The 20,238-nt window shown below is 39.7% G+C and overlaps 1 protein-coding gene across 5 annotated transcripts in view; it reads right to left on the reverse strand.

Moving 5' to 3' along the window:
• Positions 1-20,238, reverse strand: part of TXNRD2 (thioredoxin reductase 2) — a 131,875-nt gene that overhangs the window by 19,952 nt on the left and 91,685 nt on the right. For all 5 annotated transcript variants that reach the window (XM_056532412.1, XM_056532388.1, XM_056532393.1 and 2 more), the window contains 5 exons: positions 18,057-18,148; positions 17,795-17,969; positions 5,386-5,522; positions 1,680-1,775; positions 812-904 (listed from right to left, as the gene is read on the reverse strand). In XM_056532412.1, the coding sequence (XP_056388387.1) occupies positions 812-904; positions 1,680-1,775; positions 5,386-5,522; positions 17,795-17,969; positions 18,057-18,148 (593 nt within the window). The remainder of the gene's footprint in view (positions 1-811; positions 905-1,679; positions 1,776-5,385; positions 5,523-17,794; positions 17,970-18,056; positions 18,149-20,238) is intronic.

Here is a 20,238-nt window from a genome sequence, read left to right on the forward strand (position 1 = left end):
TGCTCCAGATTTTGCACCCAATAAATGCAATCAACTCTCCACTTTTCTCAGAAAAAAAAAAATTAAAAGGGGGTGTGTCCTACCAGGGGAAAGGGTGTGTGTCCCTAACAAAAGGAACGTAACCCTGACAAATTTACTAAGGTTTCCACATAAAAAGTGGTGAATTTGAGCTCTGGAAAACCCGACAGATCAGAAAAGTTGTAATAAAAAGCAAAACGTAGGGAAAAGCTAAATGTAAGGAAAAGCAAAACGTAGGAAAAAATACAGTGGAAAAATACTTATCGGAACCCCCCCCCCACTATGTAAACTACTTTCCACTCTTTGTAAATCAACTCCAATATGTTACTTTAACTAGAAAGGGAGAAAAAAATTACACCAGTGAATTAATTAAATTATTGATTGAACCTTTAAAGAGGTAACCTGGGGGGCAGCTAAGCCAGGCCTTGAGTGCACGAATATACAGAACAAGGACTGGATCCCTGTTTGTATAACTTGTAAAGTGGGATAATGGACTAACTGCTGTTACCACTCACAATTAAAATCTGTACTTTAGGGTACTTGGAATGTAAGTGAGAAGTGTAACAGCTATGTATCTTAACTATCATATATGGTCTATGCTTCAAATCTTCCATATAGGAAGCTAAAACTATACAAAACAAATAAGCTGTCCAGAATCCATATGTAGTGTATGGACACAACAGGTAATACCACAACCTGTGTAAAACAACCTGTGAATCTTCACTGTAAAACCTACCAATTTAACAAAACAGAAGAACAGACTGCTAGTAACTGACAGCACATAAATATGTACCTCAATTGCATCCTCTCCATAGAATTCTATCGACTTTTCTTCAGAAAGGCCAACACAGCCATATTCCAGAGGTGTGAATACTGTGGTGGGAACCTAAATTAACAATTTGAATATAAAAAAATATATGTTACAAAGATGCTTTCTATCTATCTGTTTATCTATCTATCTATCTGTCTATCTATCTATCTATCTATCTATCTATCTATCTATCAGAACTGGTTAATATGAAGACCCATAGCCCTACCAAACAACATATCAAAACAATATGCAGGCCAATAAGAATGCATATATACATAACTATGCATGCAAGTTTTAAAACTATCCTATAAAATATGCTGCATTTAAAGGGGTACTCCACTGGAAAACATTTTCTTTTTAAATCAACTGGTGCCAGAAAGTTAAACATATTTGTAAATTACTTCTATTAAAAAATATTAACCCTTCCAGTACTTATGAGCTGCTGTATGATCCACAGGAAGTTCTTTTCATTTTGAATTTCCTTTCTGTCTGACCACAGTGCTCTCTGCTGACACCTCTGTCCATTTTTAGGAACTGTCTAGAGCAGGATAGGTTTGCTATGGGGATTTGCTCCTTCTCTAGACAGTTCCTAAAATGGACAGAGGTGTCAGCAGAGAGCTCTGTGGTCAGACAGAAGGGAAATTCAAAACTAAAAGAATTTCCTCTGGAACATACAGCATCTGATAAGTACTGTAAGGATTAAGATTTTTAAATAGAAGTAATTTACAAATCTGTTTAATGTTCTGGCACCAGTTGATTAAAAAAAATGTTTTTCAATTAAGTACCCCTTTACAGCTTAAAGTGAGCTGGATGTAAAAAAGAAAATATACAAAATGATAAAACTACTTACACTGTCATAATCCATTAACTCGGTGGAGTTACTGAACAAGCGGCGAGCCAAAAGCTTTCCAGCAGCAATGGCTGTTGGAGTCAGCTCTGGGCGATCCTGCAAAATATAACATCGAATTGTAGTGTATTTTGCTAGAAGAATTTTCTGTCAGATCTGATTACTATACAACGTTATACAAAGGTTTGCCATCCAAGCATCAAAGTGCACTCAAAAAGTGCTGAGAGATGAACAAAACACATATACACCATACAATATCTGCATGTATACATTTATACTTGTTACAGCTGAGCGTGCCAAAACCATAGAACCGGGTTTCGTAGAATAGGTGCTGTTATAGGGATAGGAAACACATGGAGCCTGAATGCATAGGATGAGGAAGCAGGAACACTGAGATGATGTCAGGGCAGGCCAAAAGACAGGACAGCCCAGCTAGCAGCAAGATCACATGACCCCAGGTTAGCCAATCATTGCTTGTATACAGTTCCAAGGCCAATCAGGAGACAGCATAGGGGTGGGTCTAAAAGGAGTGATAAAACCCTACGTGTCTGCCATTTTGAGTAGAGCACAGAACAACTCACTGTGGAACTACAGAGCCCAGTCATAGAAAGCACACTACAAAATAAAAGCACAAAGTGAAGTATTGTGGAGCAGGCTGACCTACATAACTGCACTACAGATCCCAGCAGTGTGACTGTACTAACTATAGAGCCCATAGAAAGAATTTACACTACAACAAAGCACACAAAGCAATTTGAGCAAAAGGGGTTACTTTTTGGAAAGCTTGGAAAAAGCCATTGCGTCTTCCAATACCGCAGTATTCATTTTAACACTAGCAGGCATCTGCCAACAAAAGTGGATACTTTATGTACCTCTATTTTAATGTTAAAAGACATATAAAATCTGCCTGCTAATGCAGTGTGTTTTAAGGGTTACTGAATTGTGGTAACTTATTTGCCGCAAAGTGATTTTTTTTTTTAAGTTTGCTCAAGTCTGAAACTGATGACAAGTGCCCTGAATAGAGTGGAGTTATTCAGTGACTGCCATAGCTTCCTATTCACTACTTGGATGGAACATGGCTGGCGGTCTTCACTACATCAGGAAACATAAGTTGTGTCCTTGTATTCAAGCATTGTAGAGAATAGGGGAACAGATGAAAGGCCAACACTTTTGTCCAGGGCTAATAGTTATACAAACATCCTTACAGATATTGGACTCCTGCTCAAAACAATGGCACCACTCCATCTATGTTGTTTGACCAGCCACCTCTATCAGTATGCCCATCCCCTCCCCAGCAATATGATGGAGGGAACATTGTGTTGATCAGCACCGATTTTTTCCACTATTGACTGGAACACATCCTGAGGGAATACATATTAGGTCTCAAGGGAGTCAAAGTGTCTCTTACTTAAAAAAGAATAAGGCTGTCCGGAGATTGGTAAAATAATATAGAGTACAGGTTCTTATCAACAGCCCCAGAGGTTTTGTTACAATAGGTTCCTTCTTAATTATTCTCAAAACCTTACTTGAATAACATTATTAAAAGGTTTGTCAGTTCTTATGTAAGTAAGGTAAAGTAAGGTAAAGTTCACAAGCCAGAATTTTTGCATGGAATTCCGCATGAAAATTCTGCATGAATTTAGAACCAATACACTTCAATGGGATGTCGCTGTCCCATTCATACAGAATTTCTGCTGCAGAATTTCCGCTGAAGAAATTCCATTGAAGTGAATGGGCAATTAATTTCTGCAGAATATCCTGCAGAATTTTCATGCAGAATTCCGTGCAGAAATTCGGCCATGTGAACATAGCCTAAAGCTTGAAGGGAATCTGCCACTAAGTTTTCCCAACTGAATTTGGTAAGGTACAACAATTCTGAATATGTAAGTTTTCTTTTGCTACTGACTGACAAGTTCTTTTTAAAGAGACACTGTAATTAAACAACAGCATCTATAAGATGCCAATAAATATCTTGATCTGTTTGTATAATATAGAGCCATAGAAAAAGGCTGCAAATACTAAACCCGAGTCTGAAGGGTTTTAGGAAAAATGGCACAAAGAAATATTGTGCAACTTATTTAACTTTTTATAGGATACAGTGGACTTATACCTACAAGCCAAGCATATTCACTGGGAGAGCACTCCCATGACCTGTATCTGCATTTATGATGCCCAGTGTATACAGTAAGACTGTATATATCAGCTGCTATTACTCAACAGTGATGGGCACAGTGATCTCTTTATAAATACACTGGACCCATAGGCATAAGGCTGCTGTATCCTTTGTAAATGATTAAACAAACGGTACAGTTACTCTTTTGGAATATAATAAGCCACCTTTAAAGGGGTATTCCATGATTTTTTTTTATTTGACTATGCTACAGGGGCTGTAAAGTTAGTGTAGGTAATAATACAGTGTATGTACCTGTGTGTGACGGTTTTCTCACAGTTCTTATGTGATTTTCACCCCAATATTTATTTTTAACAGCATACAAAATGACTGTTGTCTCAGATTTTCCCCAGCTTGCAATGTGGTCGAGACCTGACTAACTAGTCAGCTGATGACAGGGAGCCTGTCTGCTTCAATGGGTGGAGAGAGCAATCTGCAAGTAATGCAACAGCTAGAGGCACCGTGATTGAAAACCACAGTTCTGCAGCTCATTTATGTTTCAATGGGTGGGGTGGCTGATGTGTGGGAAGGAGGAAAATGGAATCATGGGATTTGTAGGCAAACAAGAAAACTGAAAACAGGAAATACAAGTTCACAAAAAGCTAGCCACAGTGTTCTGGTAATCTCACAACATAGCCATTTAGCCCAAGACAAGCGCAGATCCTCCTTAGCATGTCCATTACTGCCTGCCAGGTACATACTAAAATCACCTTATGCTGGAGAACCCCTTTAACTAAGGCAACATAATATATGAACATATCCAGTTGTGAATCTCTTATGCAAGTCACAGAAAAAGAATTCAGGAGCATTATATTGTGTTTGGCATCTAGTTAGAATGGGAACTTGGGAGCAGCATACAAAATATTGTCCACTAAATGTCTTATAGAAGTGGCAGATCTGGCATTGTTTGAGTAATTTCCCCAGAAGCCTTGTATATTAAAAAATTACTACAAACTGGAAATGTAAATGTATGATTAGTATGCACATGCCAAAGGGCAGACCAATGAAATAATGCTTAGATTAAAGTGGCAATATAATGCAAATAACCTAAAGTTCTACTGTAATTGTAATGATGCACTGAATGCCTACTGTAATGTAAAAACATGGCCACTGATCATCTATATAATACTCTGCTCTTCCAAGGTACTGTGCAGAGTGGAGTAAAGAATTGCTTTATACTTTCCTAATGTTACAATCTGATCTGCTTCCATTAGAAACAGGACAACAGACTTAAGGGTGTATTCACATCACAATTTTGCCATACTGCAATTTTTTCTGAAAATGTATACCTCAAAAACTGACAGAACTGTATGCAATTGTGTGCTCAATACTGTTTGCATTGACTACAATGTTATAAAACAGTATAAAAAACACAAAACCTTTTGTATCCAAAAACTGCCCCAAAAAAAACCAAACAAGTGGAAACTTAGCCTAATGCAATAGTTTGACTGTTTTATTCATATTGATATTTTCAGAACAGAAACACTCCTAAAGACAGAGAGAAACCACCACTGGTCTCATGAATAAATTATACATTACCTCTGTGATGTCACCAATAGCAAAGATGTTTGGGACTGATGTGGATTCAGAGTCATCAACAATGATTTTCCCAGTCTCTGCTTTAACAACGACACCAACCTTGTCTAAATTCAGAGACTTTGTTTCAGGGGCACGGCCTAGAAAACAGAAAAAGTAATGTGGCTAGAATAAAAAAAATGCAATATGCAATAAACATATAGTATCCAAATCTATTTGATAACATGGGAATGAAAATCAGCAAAAATGTCAGGTCAACAAAGAGCAATTTACAGAAAACAATTTCAATACAACAAATCCTCTCGCAGTAATAGGTAGGAAAAAGTTCACACTATATATTGCAGTGGCTAATGAAGATGTATGTAGATTTATGTTGGTAAGATTTCCCAAAGTAAACCTTCAACCGAAACTACGGCAAAGGAGCACAGTGGCATGCGTCAACTATAGGCTTATAGGCTTACATTGGATTAACTGTATGCTATACGATGAACTTTTTGTGTACAGAGGCATCCAGAAAAAACTATAAGAAAAAAAAAGTTTATTAGCCTGGGAGAGGCAAAATACATTATTTTGGCCTCTGTCAAATACATAGGGCCATATGCACGGGAAAATGTATACTGCAAATGTAGCAAGAAAGTGTCTAAAATGTAATAGCAACAAACCAAACCCCTGGGCCGTGGCCCAGGGTAAAAATCCCTTAATTATATGCAACCCCTAAAACTTCATTTTTATTTCTATATTGTAAAAAAAATTTGTAACAAAAAAAGTGATTAAAACTGATACCCCTCTGGCCACGAATCTGGTATACATAGATATGAGAGTGTGGGGGTAAAGACCTCCCTCTAGAATGTATATGGTCCTGCAGTGACCATACTGTGTATTAGGCCAGTCAGGTAATGCTTAAAATACTACTCTATTGCCAGCCTCTGCATGTTTTGCCGCTCCCACAGCGTTTTTAATAGGCAATAGTGGCAATGGCTATGGCCATGTATGCAGTCTAATCATCTGTCCCGTAACTTGCAGTAAAATGAACCAACACTCTTTTCATGGAGTATTGTAAAGACTGGTGGAGCTGCTAGGACATTAAAATAATGTAAACTGAACTAATGAGAGAGCAGGGTGGGGGAAGCTCTAATGCCTCAGATTTTTGAATCTCTAAATGTTTCATATTAAAAGATATATAAGATAATAATGATATTGCCATGAAACATTGTCCAAGCACGCAGACCATTGTATGGATGAATCTTGTGAAGAACAATGGTGAAAGCATTGCGCCTCTGTCATGTGTAATCAAGGAGGTAAGGTATTTAAAGTGGATTAATTCAATTATCATGAAAGGCCCTGTTTATTTGTGAGCTACAATGAGATGTATGGTGTCCTGCCAAAAAAGGGGGGTGGAACCCCAAGGGATATGCCCAGGGGATATTACATGAACAAAAACAAGGTAATCTGGTTGGCAAAATCATTAAAAAGCATCATTGTTTCATTTTTTTCTCTTGAGCTTTCACCTTCCCACCAAAACGAGAAGTATGTACGTCTTCACCTGAATGCTTACATACTCCGGATCTTCAGTCAAACACCAGGCATAAAAGGGAATATTTACTTGGCAGAAATATGTGTCTTTTGATGTTAAGGCCAGGCGAATTTGGAGCAAACAAGTGGAAAAACATGGCATGTCAAAGCTGCCCAAAATACATCAATAACAAAAATGATTCAATAATTTCCTACATCTGTTAGGAATGCAGAGACCCTCACACCTTCCTCCTTCCCACTGAAAATAACAATGCCACCTCTACATGCCTAGCTATGGACTTCTGCATATACATTTCAACTGCTGAAACCAACACTTCCTCTGGGAGCTCTGACTCAAGTTGTCGGCACTTGGTTATCTGTCTGTCTTTCCTCCTGTCATCCCCCAGGGATGGAGATCTGCTGTTCCCTCTCTGGCCGTTGTTCTCCAGGCTGATGCTATCAAGCAGCAAAAATAATAAACCTCCAGGACCTTATCTTGGCTCGGATGTGAAACAACTTCCTACCGTTGTAGCTCTTTGTGTATTGAGAGTATAGCTCTGGATGTTCTGCAAATGGATAGTTAATGGGGTTTCCCTGCTTTCCTCTCTTCCTGCTTGCATGAAGCCAAATGCTAGCTTAGCACGCAAATGCAGGGATGAACTCCATTCAGTGCAAAACCACCAAACCTAGTTTGCTCTGACAAAAACAACAGCTGAGGTTATCAATGCCACAACACTTAGGGTTTTCCGATTTACTGTCTCCACCTGTGAGCCGTCTACTTTAATCACAAAAAAAGCCACATGAAACGTATTCTTAAACACTTCTCTTGCCTTCTTAGCCCATTCTCCTGGCCATATCAAAGTGCAATTAAAACATTACACCACTGCTAGACTTTATCTGGCAGCCGGCCATTCTGGCTCATATTCCTCAACTAGGATTACATTTGGCAATCAGATTTTGTATCAGATTTGTTAACATTTGGTAAATGAGACCCCAAAGCCGTTAGTCAAGTTGTTAAGGTTTTAAAATTCTCTAACATTTTCACATGCAACCTTAATCCCCTGACTCCTTAAGCCTGGCGTTTTTTTTTCCCCAACTCGTGTAAATCAATTTTTCCCCAAGATCTACAGGTCCAGTCTGTAAATTCGTGGAGCTGACGCCAGAAAACCACTTGGCTGTTTCAGACAAATTTAATATATTGATTTCTTTTTTTCTCTAAACCCCTTCAGTGCTGCAGGGTGTGGAAGGGGTCTCTACTCATTTCACAAAATCACAATCCAGAGAAAGTATAAATATGGAACCAATATTTAAATCCCTGCAATATGTTTCGAATCACATGAAACAAAAGTCCACACAGATGCTTTACATCTATAAACCATTTATAACTACAGCACAAACAGCCAGGTCCTAAAAACATAGAAATGAATTGCTTCTTCTGCACTGTTTGGAAGGATAACCATGCCTACGAAGGGAGCTCTGTGTTATTTAATGTTCAGTTTTGTAAACAGATGTGTAATACAGAATTGTTTTCCACTGGATTGTGTAAAAATGCCGATGACAGATCGCTGTTCTGCAAGTAACATCAATGGCAAAAGGGTAGGGTCATACGTGTCGTATTTTTCTGCGTATTTTCTGCAGCCGATTTTGCTACCCATTGACCTCAATGGGTAAGGAAATACACAGCAGCAAAATACGACATGTGTGAGTCTACCCTAAAAGGGGTACTCCAGTGAAGAATATAATATATATATATATATATGTATGTATATATATATATATATATATATATATATATATATATATATATATATATATATATATATATATATATATTGTGAGGTACCGTCCTCTGGGATAGCTCTGGGATCGCCCTGGTCACTTGCCACGGGACACGTTTCCTCGCAATAACTCGCCGGACAACAGTTCAGCATATAAGCCTGGCACCTCGCCAGCTTTATTTACACAGGTTGCAGGTAAAACAGAAACATAAATCAGGAACAGAACAAAGTCCTAGATCGTCGGGTCACTGACTACACGTAAGCATACCCTGACTACGAACTGGTGAGCTCCCCTCATCCAGTTAAAACATGTGCCACCTGCAACCTAATTACTCACAGTTCCCACTGTCAATTGGGCCACTCACAGCTCCTGCTGTGTGCATCCAACAGGGCCCGCTGTCTCCCCCTTACAGCGACCTGCTGTTTCCCAGGGAGAGCCCAGATCAGACTGAATCTCTCCCTTATAAATGCCTCCCTTCTCTGCTGCCTCATTCATTAGGCCGCAGGTGAGGGTTTCTCCAGAGTGAGCAAAGGAAATCCACCCTTTCCTTGCCACTTTATCACAATATATATATATGTATATTATGGAAGTGCCTGATGTACAAGGAAACATACCATAGCTGGGGGCATGCATGCCAATGAGAGATCATGCCATATAGCATTTGTCTCCAACTTGTGGCTTTCCAACTGTTGCATTTAGCCGTCAGAGTATGCAGCTGGAGAGCCACAGGTTTCTTATAACAAGAGCCCTTATACAGAATTTATGCAACTAAATACACATTTCATATACCAGACAATGGCTAAAATCTCTAAAAAGGATAGTGGCAGACATTCAGCATCAACTTGACTTCTTTGAGAAACTACAAATGTTACTATGTTAGGCACATTTAAATAGATCGGTCTGGCAGGGACACTCTGTGGTATACGTAGGCATCCCATTCTACTGGGTTGTTGATGTATATCACTGTATTTCCTGTCAAACAGGTATGAACCTAGCCTCAGCCGGACATTCTTCAGCTTGCAAAGGACCACACTATTTTTCAGTTCTAAACCAACGGTTTTATTTTCTAACTACACTGCTGCCACATTCTATAGGATGTTGAAGGAAGATCAGCTGAATTTCTGTGGCATTTTTTTAAAGTTATTGTCTCACTAGAGGACTAGACTGTTTCTGCTGATCGCATATATAACACAATACAGTACAGATCTGTACTGCAGTGTATTATACCTGTCAGTGCTACACAGAAAGAGATGGCCAAACAGAACTTTGTCTTAGGCAAAGTGTCTTTTGTAGCCATTGTCATGTTACTATCAGCGGGTGCAGATTGAGGACAGAGGGAGCCCCCTTAGATACTGCGGTCACACTTATAGCAGCATCTAATTAACCCCCAGGATCGGAGCACAGCTCCACTTCTGACAGTTGAGGCTGGCAGCCGGCAATGTGCGACAGCTGCCCCCCACCGCAGAGCGCTTGTGAGCATCCTCTTGCTGCAACAGTTGCATTGGTTTGTATTAAGTCGCTTGAAATCCCAACGCAATAGGTGCAGCAGTTTTGGGAAAGGGGCTGACCAAAACCTAAGGGCCAGGACCTAAGGGCCAGTCTCTATTGTGACCTAGGATTTAACGAGTCCTGTTATAGACCCCATAGAGCAAAAGCTGATATTCCATTTAATAACACCAATAGTAGTGAATTTGTACTAATGTGTGTATGTGCCTGCCTGTCTCCCAAAAACCCATAAATGGCCACTAGGGGGGACACCATCAATTCACTAGGCCAGACATACAATTGTCACAGCTTGACCATCTGAACGGAGTTAAGCAGACCATACACCTTTAATAGCCATCAGCCATATGGCTGACAATTGTCTCTCCTGTTCACTCATGCAAATGAACACTTAGGCGGAGATTTATAAAAACCTGTCCAGAGGAAAAGTTTTCCAGGAGCCCATAGCAGCCAATCAGCTTGCTTCTTTCATTTTCAACAAAGCCTCTGCAAAATGAAAGAAGTGATCTGATTGGTTGCTGTGAGCAACTGGGCAACTTTTCCTCTGGACAAATTTTGATAAATCTCCCCCTTAGTGTTCATGTGTTCTGAACAGGGAGGTAAGCTGCTGACAGACTCCTCCAGTGGAGGATTATCTTTCCGATAACAAAAAGATTAGGCAGTTGAAACCCAAAATACCCAATCCTTCTCTTCCCCAACAACTGCCAAAATTCGCGGGTTTGGCCAACTTTTCTCTAACATGTATGGAGGCCTTAAAATCTAACAGTTCTAACAAAGGGCTAGAAATCATGTGATCTGTTTAGTGATTATTGGGCAAACTAGATGGGCCAAATGGTTCTTATCTGCCGACAAATTCTATGTAAAGTCACTTTCCATGTATGTTTCGTCTCATGCAGTACTTTCATAATGCATTTTAAAGTTGACTGGGCTTTATATAGGATTAATGAGACAGTTCAGGAGGTTATCCTCTGTAATTATACATATAAATGTTATCTTGCAGATTTGCTGACATGTTAGAATAAACAACATTGTATCCACTGTACATCTACATTTTGGGGACAATCACAGAATATTAATACAGGACTATAACTATACTGATATCATTAACTTGGAACTATGAAGTCTACTGAATTGACATGGCCAACAAACATACTTTTGTATGGCAAAACATATCAAGCCCATTGGCCCGACTGCCTTAAAGCATTACTGTCACTTAAAAAGTACCTGTCACTAAATAAACTTTTCTAAACTACCTCAGGCTGTTACCTAACTACTCCTGAATCCTCTACTGCCCTTAAAAACTATTTCAGAACTTTAAAAAGTTGTGTATCTTACATTTCTTCTTGGTCGCATAGTGCAATGTCCCAGCAGGAGAAAGTGGTTATTTCCGAGCAGGCATGACATCACAGAAGCCTGCTGGGGGACCACTTATGCCCTCACATCTTTGCAGCGCTGTGATGAATAGAAGACCTCAGACTCTATGCATCTTTCAGTGAAGCTCTATGCATGATTCAGTGAGGCTCTGTGCAGCTTTCAGTGAGGCTCTGTGCAGCTTTCAGTGAGGCTCTGTGCAGCTTTTAATCAAGCTCAGTGCAGAGAAACACTTCCTGAGTTTGGTCCCCTGCCAGGCCGGGAGGAGACCAAACTCCCTGTATTAACTGTGGCAGGGAACAGAACAGCAAACAGTTTTTTCTATTCCATTTTAAACACATTTATCTTAATTTTAAAAGCAAGTGAATGGGAAGGTGTCTGCTAATTACACAAGGAATACTATATTAAACGTTTTATTTGGTGACAGGTACTCTTAAAATTTTTATCGGTCAGGGTCTTGGTGCTGTGAGACCCACTGATCGATAGATATAGCCAAGAGAAGTGCGTGGTTGTGCCCTTCACTCTTTAGTATGTCATGTGACCCTGATTGATCAAAACGTTTGACATCTCTGTGTGAACTGTCAAAATGTTTTTTTTAAAGTGACAGTAACGCTTTAACTCTTTTTTTTTTTCCAATAAGACATTAAATGGCACATGTGCAGGCAGGAAATCCTTTGACTGCTATAGATTTTGAGGCTTTATCAGAGACACCTGGTGTGGGTGTGCGCATATGGAGGGAAAAAAATTGAATCATACCAAATACCACATCAGTTTATTAGATAAAAATTTTTTTTTTATTAAAATGGTTTATTTTACATTTGAAAACCGGCCACTAGGGGTCTCCCTCCTAGTGGCCGGCTGCAGCCTGGCGTGACGTTACACTTGAATTCGGACCGATGCCGGCCGGGAAATCAGTCCTAATTCATTCAGCCTGGGCTTGCTCCCTGCCTGTCAATCAGACAGGCGGGAGCGAGAGCTGAAAACACACATTGGCTCCCTGGCCTCATATGCCGGCCCCGCCTCCCAGCATATACGCGCCGCTGCTGCTGCCTCAGGATTGGTATGTCTTTTTCGGGGGGGGGGAGAGCGGGGTTCCCGTCTGCCTGCACTTCGGTGTGTCTTTTTCGAGGGGAGGGGAGAGCGGGGTTCAGGGCCGCGGCCATTGCCATAACAAAGTTATTATTTTCAACACAGGGTGCCTCCAGTTGTTTCACCACTACAACTCCCAGCATGCCCTGACAGCCAATAGATGTCAGGGCAAGCTGGGAGATGTAGTGATGAAACAACTGGAGGCACCCTGTATAGATGAGCTAAGGGCGGAAGTCGTCCCCCTCCAGCAGGCATCAGTGACATCGCGTCTTAAGGCAGGGGGGGGTTAGGGTTAGATGGGCAATAGGCAGGGACAGAAAAAAAAAAAGGATGGTGGGAGCTACCCTTTAACACTGTGCAACTAATGATAAAAAGGTGGAGTTAGGAAGAAAAAAAACATAGGAAGTAAATGAACTTTTTGTCTTTATTTCTGTCTTAGTTGCCTGGAAACAGAAAAACAAACAATGGGGTATATTAAACTTAGTACATATCTATTTCCATGCACTAAAACTGAATAACATTAAAGGGGTATTCCCGCCTGAGACATCTCATCCCCTATTCTGATCTCTGTGCACCACCCGGCATTCTGTGCCCCAGTCTTGGAAACGCTGGTTTTCTGAGACAGAGACGTTATGTCACAGCATGCCCCCTCGTGACATTCATGTCTAAGGCCGGAATACCCCTTTAAAACCACCTGCTTATTATTGTGTAGGTCTTCCTAGTCAGGAGTAGGCTTGCCATGAGGCCACTTGAATAGCCTCAGGTAGCACCACCTGCTTATAGAAGGCTCAAAGGACAAACCTACCTACTGCCTTCTGTTAGGGTGGTGGGCAGGCTCCAAGACCTGAACCCCCTTGATGACCCTTGTCGTATATTTCAAGAAGTAAAAACTAAAAGTGCAAAAGTGGTACTGCTAAAAACTACAGCTTTTAGCGAATGTGTTTATATACATTATATATATATATATATATACATACATACATATATATATATATATATATATATATATATATATATAAATAAATAAATGGTGTCATTGCTTAGTTTGCCTCAGGCAGAAGAAAGGCTAGATTCACCCCTGCCCCTTGTGGTGCCGTAACGGCTCTGACCTGCCAAGACATGGACGCCATAAGATCTCTGGAGAGTAACTGGAACCAAGATCTAAGCAGCAGATCCTTTAGGTCCTGTAAAGTGCAGGGTAAGGACTCAATGGATCAAACTTTTTTTTTTCCAGCACATCCAAGAGGTGCTGTTTATGACCAAGACATGGAGAATGTGAAGACTTAAAGGGGTATTCCAGGAAAAAACTATTTTTTTTATATATATCAACTGGCTCCAGAAAGTTAAAAAATCTTAATCCTTTCAATAATTATCAGCTGCTGAAGTTGAGCTGTCATTTTCTGTCTGGCAACAGTGCTCTCTGCTGACATATCTGCTTGTCTCAGGAACTGCACAGAGAAGAAGAGGTTTGCTATGGGGATTTGCTTCTAATCTGGGCGGTTCCCGAGACACGTGTCATCAGAGAGCAGTTAGACAGAAAAGAACAACTCAACTTCAGCAGCTAATAAGTACTGAAAGTATTACGATTTTTTTTATAGAAGTAATTTACAAATCTAAAAAAATGGGGTATGTGCAGCTCACAATATAAATTAATCGAGGCTAAATGGAAAGCATTTACACCAAAAAATACTAGTACAAAATAATATATAAGGAGAAAAAGGGGGGGTACCAAATGCCTCTAGACTAATACCATAAAATGGTACATGATGATGAAATTACAGAAAAAATAATAAATAATAAATCGGACTGTGCTTCACTTTAAATGATGTACAAATTTAATATAAAAAATACAAATAGGACATAAAATAAATAATACAAATCTAATACAAAAATGCCTCCTACCACAGGGCCCTTGTGGGGAGGTGAGATAATTAAATACAAAGCATATATTAAAAATATTTTTGTAAAAATTATAGCATGTGAATTACGCTCTACCGCTATCTCAATATATTGTAAACCGACATAGTATACTTTTGTGCGGTATACTCCGTTCCCATGTGATTTAGAACAGTTCACAAAGTGATATAGTTACCAACTCCTCAGGGTGGTTTTGGCTGGACGTCCGAGAGATAAATAAATGAGAACTGTATTCAGCGCTAGCGTGCGCTTACGGTGATGGGCCCGGATGCCACAGGCCAAAAAGGTCACCGGTCACGGAATAATGGCAGGCTCGATGGCAGATGCAATGGAGGCTTTATCCAGCGCTGGCATGCGCTTGCGGTGACGGGCCCGGTTGCCGCAGGCCAAAGAGAAGTCACCGATCACGGAGTAGCTCCGGAGATGTAGATGAACTCGGAGATATATGGATCTTGCTCCGGAAACAGGGAAAGGAAAGCCTCGTGGAAGATCTCTCGGCGTCTGGTGGAATGGCGGATGAATTACAGCCAGGTGTACAATCAGCAGGTGATGGAGTTGTATCGGAGATAGATGATGGCGGTTTGTAGATTGCGGTAGTCATGCAATAAGTATTTCTTTCTCTAGACGCGTTTCAGGGTACTTTATATATGACCCTTTCCTCAGTAGAGATATCTTTAACAGTGAAGCTCAAAGTCCTTTTATACATGTTACCTGTCTAATTGTTACAGGTGTGTTTCTGTTTAAATCTTCCGCAAATAGCGGAATGGAATGGGAAACATGGAGTTGTTTCATCTTAATAAAGCAGTGTTCACATTTAGAATCAGTATATATGCGTTCTTATTTAAATATAGTGTCATATATATTATAAACATTGGAATGATACATATAACATGCAATAAAGTGTACAGATAAAGTGTATAGTACTGAGATAGAAGACAAAAAGATAATAAAATAAAAATAAATAAAAACGAAAAATAAAAATAAAAATAAAACTAGAATAAAAATAAAAATAAAGATAAAAATAAAGATAAAAATAAAAATAAAATAATAAAGATAATACTGAGATAGTGTGTATAGTTAAAGTTTACAGACAATGATACATATATATGTTAAACATTATAAACATTATTATTTTTTATCTTTATTTTTATTTTTATTCTAGTTTTATTTTTATTTTTATTTTTCGTTTTTATTTATTTTTATTTTATTATCTTTTTGTCTTCTATCTCAGTACTATACACTTTATCTGTACACTTTATTGCATGTTATATGTATCATTCCAATGTTTATAATATATATGACACTATATTTAAATAAGAACGCATATATACTGATTCTAAATGTGAACACTGCTTTATTAAGATGAAACAACTCCATGTTTCCCATTCCATTCCGCTATTTGCGGAAGATTTAAACAGAAACACACCTGTAACAATTAGACAGGTAACATGTATAAAAGGACTTTGAGCTTCACTGTTAAAGATATCTCTACTGAGGAAAGGGTCATATATAAAGTACCCTGAAACGCGTCTAGAGAAAGAAATACTTATTGCATGACTACCGCAATCTACAAACCGCCATCATCTATCTCCGATACAACTCCATCACCTGCTGATTGTACACCTGGCTGTAATTCATCCGCCATTCCACCAGACGCCGAGAGATCTTCCACGAGGCTTTCCTTTCCCTGTTTCCGGAGCAAGATCCATATATCTCCGAGTTCATCTACATCTCCGGAGCTACTCCGTGATCGGTGACTTCTCTTTGGCCTGCGGCAACCGGGCCCGTCACCGCAAGCGCATGCCAGCGCTGGATAAAGCCTCCATTGCATCTGCCATCGAGCCTGCCATTATTCCGTGACCGGTGACCTTTTTGGCCTGTGGCATCCGGGCCCGTCACCGTAAGCGCACGCTAGCGCTGAATACAGTTCTCATTTATTTATCTCTCGGACGTCCAGCCAAAACCACCCTGAGGAGTTGGTAACTATATCACTTTGTGAACTGTTCTAAATCACATGGGAACGGAGTATACCGCACAAAAGTATACTATGTCGGTTTACAATATATTGAGATAGCGGTAGAGCGTAATTCACATGCTATAATTTTTACAAAAATATTTTTAATATATGCTTTGTATTTAATTATCTCACCTCCCCACAAGGGCCCTGTGGTAGGAGGCATTTTTGTATTAGATTTGTATTATTTATTTTATGTCCTATTTGTATTTTTTATATTAAATTTGTACATCATTTAAAGTGAAGCACAGTCCGATTTATTATTTATTATTTTTTCTGTAATTTCATCATCATGTACCATTTTATGGTATTAGTCTAGAGGCATTTGGTACCCCCCCTTTTTCTCCTTATATATTAATTTACAAATCTGTTTAACTTCCTGGAGCCAGTTGATATATAAAAAAATAATTTTTTTCCTGGATAACCCCTTTAACCTATGTGCATATGACATATTTTTCTGTCACGAATTTTCACTTTGTATGCCTCGTTTTTTGGTGTTTATAACCCCATTCAATGCAGTCCATGAAATCCATGTCAAGAAGTGACAAGACACTTCTTTTTTTATGTCCCTATTGACATCAATGAGGTGCAGATTCCACTTGGATTATGACATATTTTGCAGTGTGGCAGGGTACATTATGCTGCTGAAAGAAAACATTATTGCCATAAAGGGGTGTACTTGGTCTGCAACAATGTTTATAGAGGTGGTACGGGCAAGTAACATATACTGTACATGAATGCCAGGACCCAAGGAATCCCCTAAGAATACTTAGGGGCTAACATTTCAAGTGTCATGAGAAATAATTTTATTTACATTGGTCTAAAATTTTGTTTTCATACTATTATTATACAGTATTGAGTGCAGATTGATGGGGGAAGACTTTCTGATTGCACTGTATTCACATGCACTGGATGCAGTATGGTAGTGAAATTGATAAGAATCCAGGTGCATAATCCAATGTTAACAAATATCTGCTTAAAGGGGTACTCCGGTGGAAAATAATTTTTTTTTTTAGCACTGTGGTCACACAGAAAAGAAATTCAAAAAGAAAAGAACTTCCTCTGTAGCATACAGCAGCTGATAAGTACTGAAAGGATTAAGAATTTAAAATAGAAGTAATTTAAAAATCTTTTTAACTTTCTGGCACCAGTTGATTAACAACATTTTTTTTCCCCACCGGAGTACCCCTTTAATTCTAATGTTTTTACAGGCACAATAAATCTTACCTACAGCCCACATAACAGTGCCAAACGTGTCAGACTCTTCTTTCCCAGAATCTGTGTTTTTCCAGGTCACCTCAAGGTTCCCATTTGCTAGTTTTGTTACTCTTGATGGAACGCATTTTCTTAAGAACCTTGTCCCATACGATTCCATGTAATCAGTCACTAGAGTAGCCATTTGCTGTAGAACATATAGATATGTATGTTAAGAATAAGATAAAATGGATCACAAACTATAGAATATATTAAGTTAAAAACAGGTTCATACCTGATCAAACCCTCTCAGGGGAATGCTTCTCACCATAGCAGTTGTATCCAGTCCAATGCCAGTCAAGAACCCTGCACACTCCAACGAAACATCTGGCAGAAAATGTTATGGATAAAGATGGAAAAGTAGTATATAGCTAACAACTATCACGTTTGGATTTACCTTCTCATATACCTTTGCATACTTATGCTTGCACTAATATATTTATTCACTGCATTTATTTACTGTTTGCAGAAGTCTTTCTACCTCCACTGGATGCCACCACCACTCCAACCTCAAAAGTCTTCACTTAATAAACTCATCGAGGATACTCAGGAAACAACCACTAGTTCTTTAAATAGAAAAAGTCCAAAGACAGGCCACAAACATTGTGGAAGGCCTTAAGTATAAAATTTATTGGGACAGAAAGAAATCTGTATAATCTGAGGGTAAGATGGGAAAAAGAAGACACAATCAAAACTTTTATATATGTAAAATAGGTAATAGGGAAGTGTTTTTGAAGAGAATCTATCAGCTATTCACCTGCACTAAACCCAATATACTGGGTTAAAGTGCGGGTGAATAGCTGTAAAAGGAAGGGCCACTGACATTTATAGGTGCCGTAGGTCCAAAGTTCTGCCCGTTACAACTGCATTTTCATTGCGCTGCAGGGCACATTGGAGTCGGGGAGATGGCTCTCTCAGCTTCTCTTGTCTCATCAATATTCTGCCCTGGCCTGTCCCCTTTCGTGATGCGAGGGCCTGGGGAGGAGGGTGGATGAGCGCACTACTCCCTGCTACACCCGGCTCTGATGTCTCATAAGGGGGTGGGCCAGGGTAGAATATTCATGAGGCGGGGGAGCTGAGCGAGCCAGCATCCCGCCTCCAATGCACCTTGCAGCGCAATGAAAATGCTGTTGTAACGGGCAGAGCTATAGACCTGGAGCACTTTAAAATGTAAGCGACGCTGTCTTTTACAGATATTTAACTGTGCTTTAACCCCGTATATTGGGTCAGAATTGGAAAATAACCACAAAAACAAGGGAACACACTCTAAGGTTAGTTGGGGGGAAGCAATCTCACAAGCAATGTGAGAAATTATTTAACTGAAAAAATGTGTATATGAAGTTTGTATAGAGCTTTGTAACAAACTTCCAGCAAATGTGCTTGGTAAATGCACTATAAGAGAGTTTAAAGTGGACCTTTCTGGTTTCTGGGGTATAAACTAAGGCCATGGCTCTACAGGGCTTCTGACCCTGAATCTGTGCAAACTTCTCAGTGTGTATCTCATTATCAATCACAGACTACAAAGATTACAAAAAGATAACCTCTATTTTAAAGCGTTACTGTCTTTAGAATTTTTTTTTTCCCATTTAATACTTCCTTAAAAACTAAGCATTTTCCTAAGATACTTTATTAAAAAATGTTATTGCTAAAGATGTGAAATAAAGTTTTAAAAATATGACCACTAGGGATTTCTGTCTCTTTAAAGGGGTACTCCGGCGCAAAACATCTTATTCCCTATCAAAAGGATAGGTGATAAGATGTTAGATCGTGGGGATCCCGCCACTGGGGACCCCCTGATCGCTGGCGCAGCACCCCGGAAATCCAGGCACGGAGCAAACTCTGCTCCGTGCCAGATGACTGGGGACTAGAGCTGCCATGCCCCTTCCATTCAGGTCTATGGAAGGCTACGTACTAGCCGTCACGCTCCCTCCCATAGACATGGAGGGGGCGTGGTGTGACGTCACGAACACGGGAGCTCCACGCTTCCGTGTTCCGGGCGTCGCTGCTACAGGGACGGAGATCGCAGGTCCCAGCTGTGGGACCCCCACAATCTAACATCTTATCCCCTATACTTTTGATAGGGGATAAGATGTTTTGCGCTGGAGTACCCCTTTAATTTTGACAACGAACCCTGGTATCTAGGGCTCTTTGGTCCTGGTTACTAAGAAAAGGACCAGAATTCTGAAGGGAGGGGGAGTGGGGGGGTGATTTTCTCTCTCCTCTGCGCACTCAGTACAGTGTATTATCCAGCTTTCAACTGTGTGAGGAGAACACCTATGAGATCCAGACAAGATGCAGACAGCTTGCAGCCTCTTCAGGAGAAGCATTCACATGCACAGTGACAATCAATAAAAGGTGCTAAACTAATATTTATATGCAAAGTAGTTTATCTTTGGTCATTTTATGAACTTATTTCT

The sequence above is a fragment of the Hyla sarda genome, chromosome 1 (assembly GCF_029499605.1).
Source record: "Hyla sarda isolate aHylSar1 chromosome 1, aHylSar1.hap1, whole genome shotgun sequence".
In the NCBI taxonomy this organism is placed as follows: Eukaryota; Metazoa; Chordata; class Amphibia; order Anura; family Hylidae; genus Hyla; species Hyla sarda.